Raw genomic sequence first — 2,158 nt, 5'->3', positions numbered from 1 at the left:
TAACACACACACTGTAACACACACACACACAGTAACACACACACACACAGTAACACACACACACACAGTAACACACACACACACAGTAACACACACACAGTAACACACACACTAACACACACACACACTAACACACACACAGTAACACACACACACACACACACACACACACACACACACACACACACACAGTAACACACACACACACACACAGTAACACACACACACACACACAGTAACACACACACAGTAACACACACACACACACAGTAACACACACACACACACAGTAACACAGTCCTGCTGATGTTGGCGGTGTAACCGACGTGCTCTCTGTTTGTCTTCCTCCACAGATGCAGCAGCAGGAGTTGGCTCAGATGCGACAACGAGACGCCAACCTCACGGCCCTCGCCGCCATCGGGCCACGCAAGAAACGCAAGCTGGACTCCCCTGGAAGCGCGGCGGCCAGCGCAGAGGTAAGACGTCAGGAAAACCTCCAGTAAAATTACGATGAAACATTTCACATCAGTCGATAAGGATAATCTTTAGTTGAGTTTAAAGGTTTCTGCTCCCGATGAGAGGTGGTTTAAACTTTTCTCTCTGCTCAGAACAAACCCGAGAACCTTCAGAACTATTCTCATTAAATCTGTTTTCCTCAACAAGATAAATGTCTAAATAAAAGAATTAAGTTCTGATTTGTTGGTGATTTTAAATAAACTCAAATATTTATTTTGTTGTTGAGTAAAATTCTATCTTGATAATTATCAGTTCTGTTTCATTGTGCGGCTCTAATTGGAGGTAAGCAGCCGTTAGTGTTTGTTTAGACAGGAGACAGACAGCAGGTTCACGTCTGAAGGTGGCGCCGCGTCTGTAAGGTCAATGACAAACTGTAACAAATATCCTGCTGAATATCTCATAAGGCAACTGAGCAGGCCCAAAACCCAAAACGTCCCGTGTGTGTCTGCTGTTCCATGAACACCCTCCTCTCTGATCCAGTGAATGTGACCGGAGTTGAGTGAAGGGGGTCAGTATCTGCCCGGAGCTTTGTTGTGGTTGTGACCCCCCTCCAGGGCAGCCATAGATTTCAGCTCTGCAGAAATGAGCTCGGGGCTCGGTGGTAGGGGATTTGGGGGGGGGTCTCTCTCTCTCTCCCCTCACATCCCGCCTGAGGCTCGCCCCCGGCAGGCCCAGACAAAGGCGGGGGGGGGGGCAACATTTCGGGGGTCTGTTAAGCCTCTGACGGGGGCCAATGAACTCTGGGAAATGTGAGCGATGTGGCGCCTGTAGTTGCAGCTGCTTGGCTCAGGTGAGTCAGAGCTGCAGGATTAACCGGCCCGGTCCAGTCTGCCGGCCTCAGGTCTTAGAAAGCACCGAAGTCAGTTTCTCAGAGGGGATTAAAAAGCCTTAAACCTGCAGCCAGACCTCCTTTTGGCCACGGGGGGGCAGCAGAAACACGTCGCCAAATTTCCTTCAACACGCAGCTCAAACCCAACCTCCTGCTGCCGCCGTGAGAACACAAGCTCATTGGCTGATGGAGGTAAACGATGGAAACCCTGATGGAGAAGATGATGAAGTCAGACCTTTATGTTCGTGTCATGTGTTGATGTGAGCAAGGTCACGTCCTCCTCATTGCTCCTCACAGCTTCGTGCAGCGTTTATTCATCGAGGCTGCTTCTGGTTTTATCCACACACCAACTGTTTCTTTCAGCACAAATGACTGTGTGTTCTCCTCCCTCTCTAATCCGCCCTCAGGCGGCTGCAGTCCGCCCTTCAGCTCCCGACTGCAGGCCCGATCAGGCTTCAGATAGTCCCGTCCTCCCCCTCCCTCCTGCAGCGCCCCGGGCGTCAGCCTGTTATGAATACACGCTAGCAACGCAGGAGCTTTGTTCTTCTCAGTTTAAAAAAAACAACAGCAGCAGCTACCCGGCTTTACCTTTTTACCTCCCGGGGTGTGTTTCTGCAGGTCTCGGTGAACGCAGGACTTTGTGAGACCTTTTCAGTTCCACAGAGAACAACATGTAATGTCTGAGTCACGCTCAGAGTAGGAAACAACAGGAGTGGACATGTGCAGAAACATTTCACCATACCATCAGAGACACGATCCACTTTAATAGAACTTGAATTAAATGAGTTGTATTGAAAAAGACACTCCCTATGA

At 49.7% G+C, this 2,158-nt stretch overlaps 1 protein-coding gene across 1 annotated transcript in view; it reads left to right on the top strand.

The window, feature by feature from the left end:
• LOC123961522 (transcription initiation factor TFIID subunit 4-like) overlaps positions 1–2,158 on the top strand; it is a 19,668-nt gene that overhangs the window by 11,389 nt on the left and 6,121 nt on the right. The window contains exon 12 of the mRNA XM_046036992.1: positions 354–476. Coding sequence (XP_045892948.1) covers positions 354–476 — 123 coding nt within the window. The remainder of the gene's footprint in view (positions 1–353; positions 477–2,158) is intronic.

This window comes from Micropterus dolomieu, linkage group LG22 (genome assembly GCF_021292245.1).
Source record: "Micropterus dolomieu isolate WLL.071019.BEF.003 ecotype Adirondacks linkage group LG22, ASM2129224v1, whole genome shotgun sequence".
Lineage (NCBI taxonomy): Eukaryota > Metazoa > Chordata > Actinopteri > Centrarchiformes > Centrarchidae > Micropterus > Micropterus dolomieu.
Note: the sequence above shows the minus strand (reverse complement) of the source record. Positions and strands in the feature narration are given on the sequence as shown.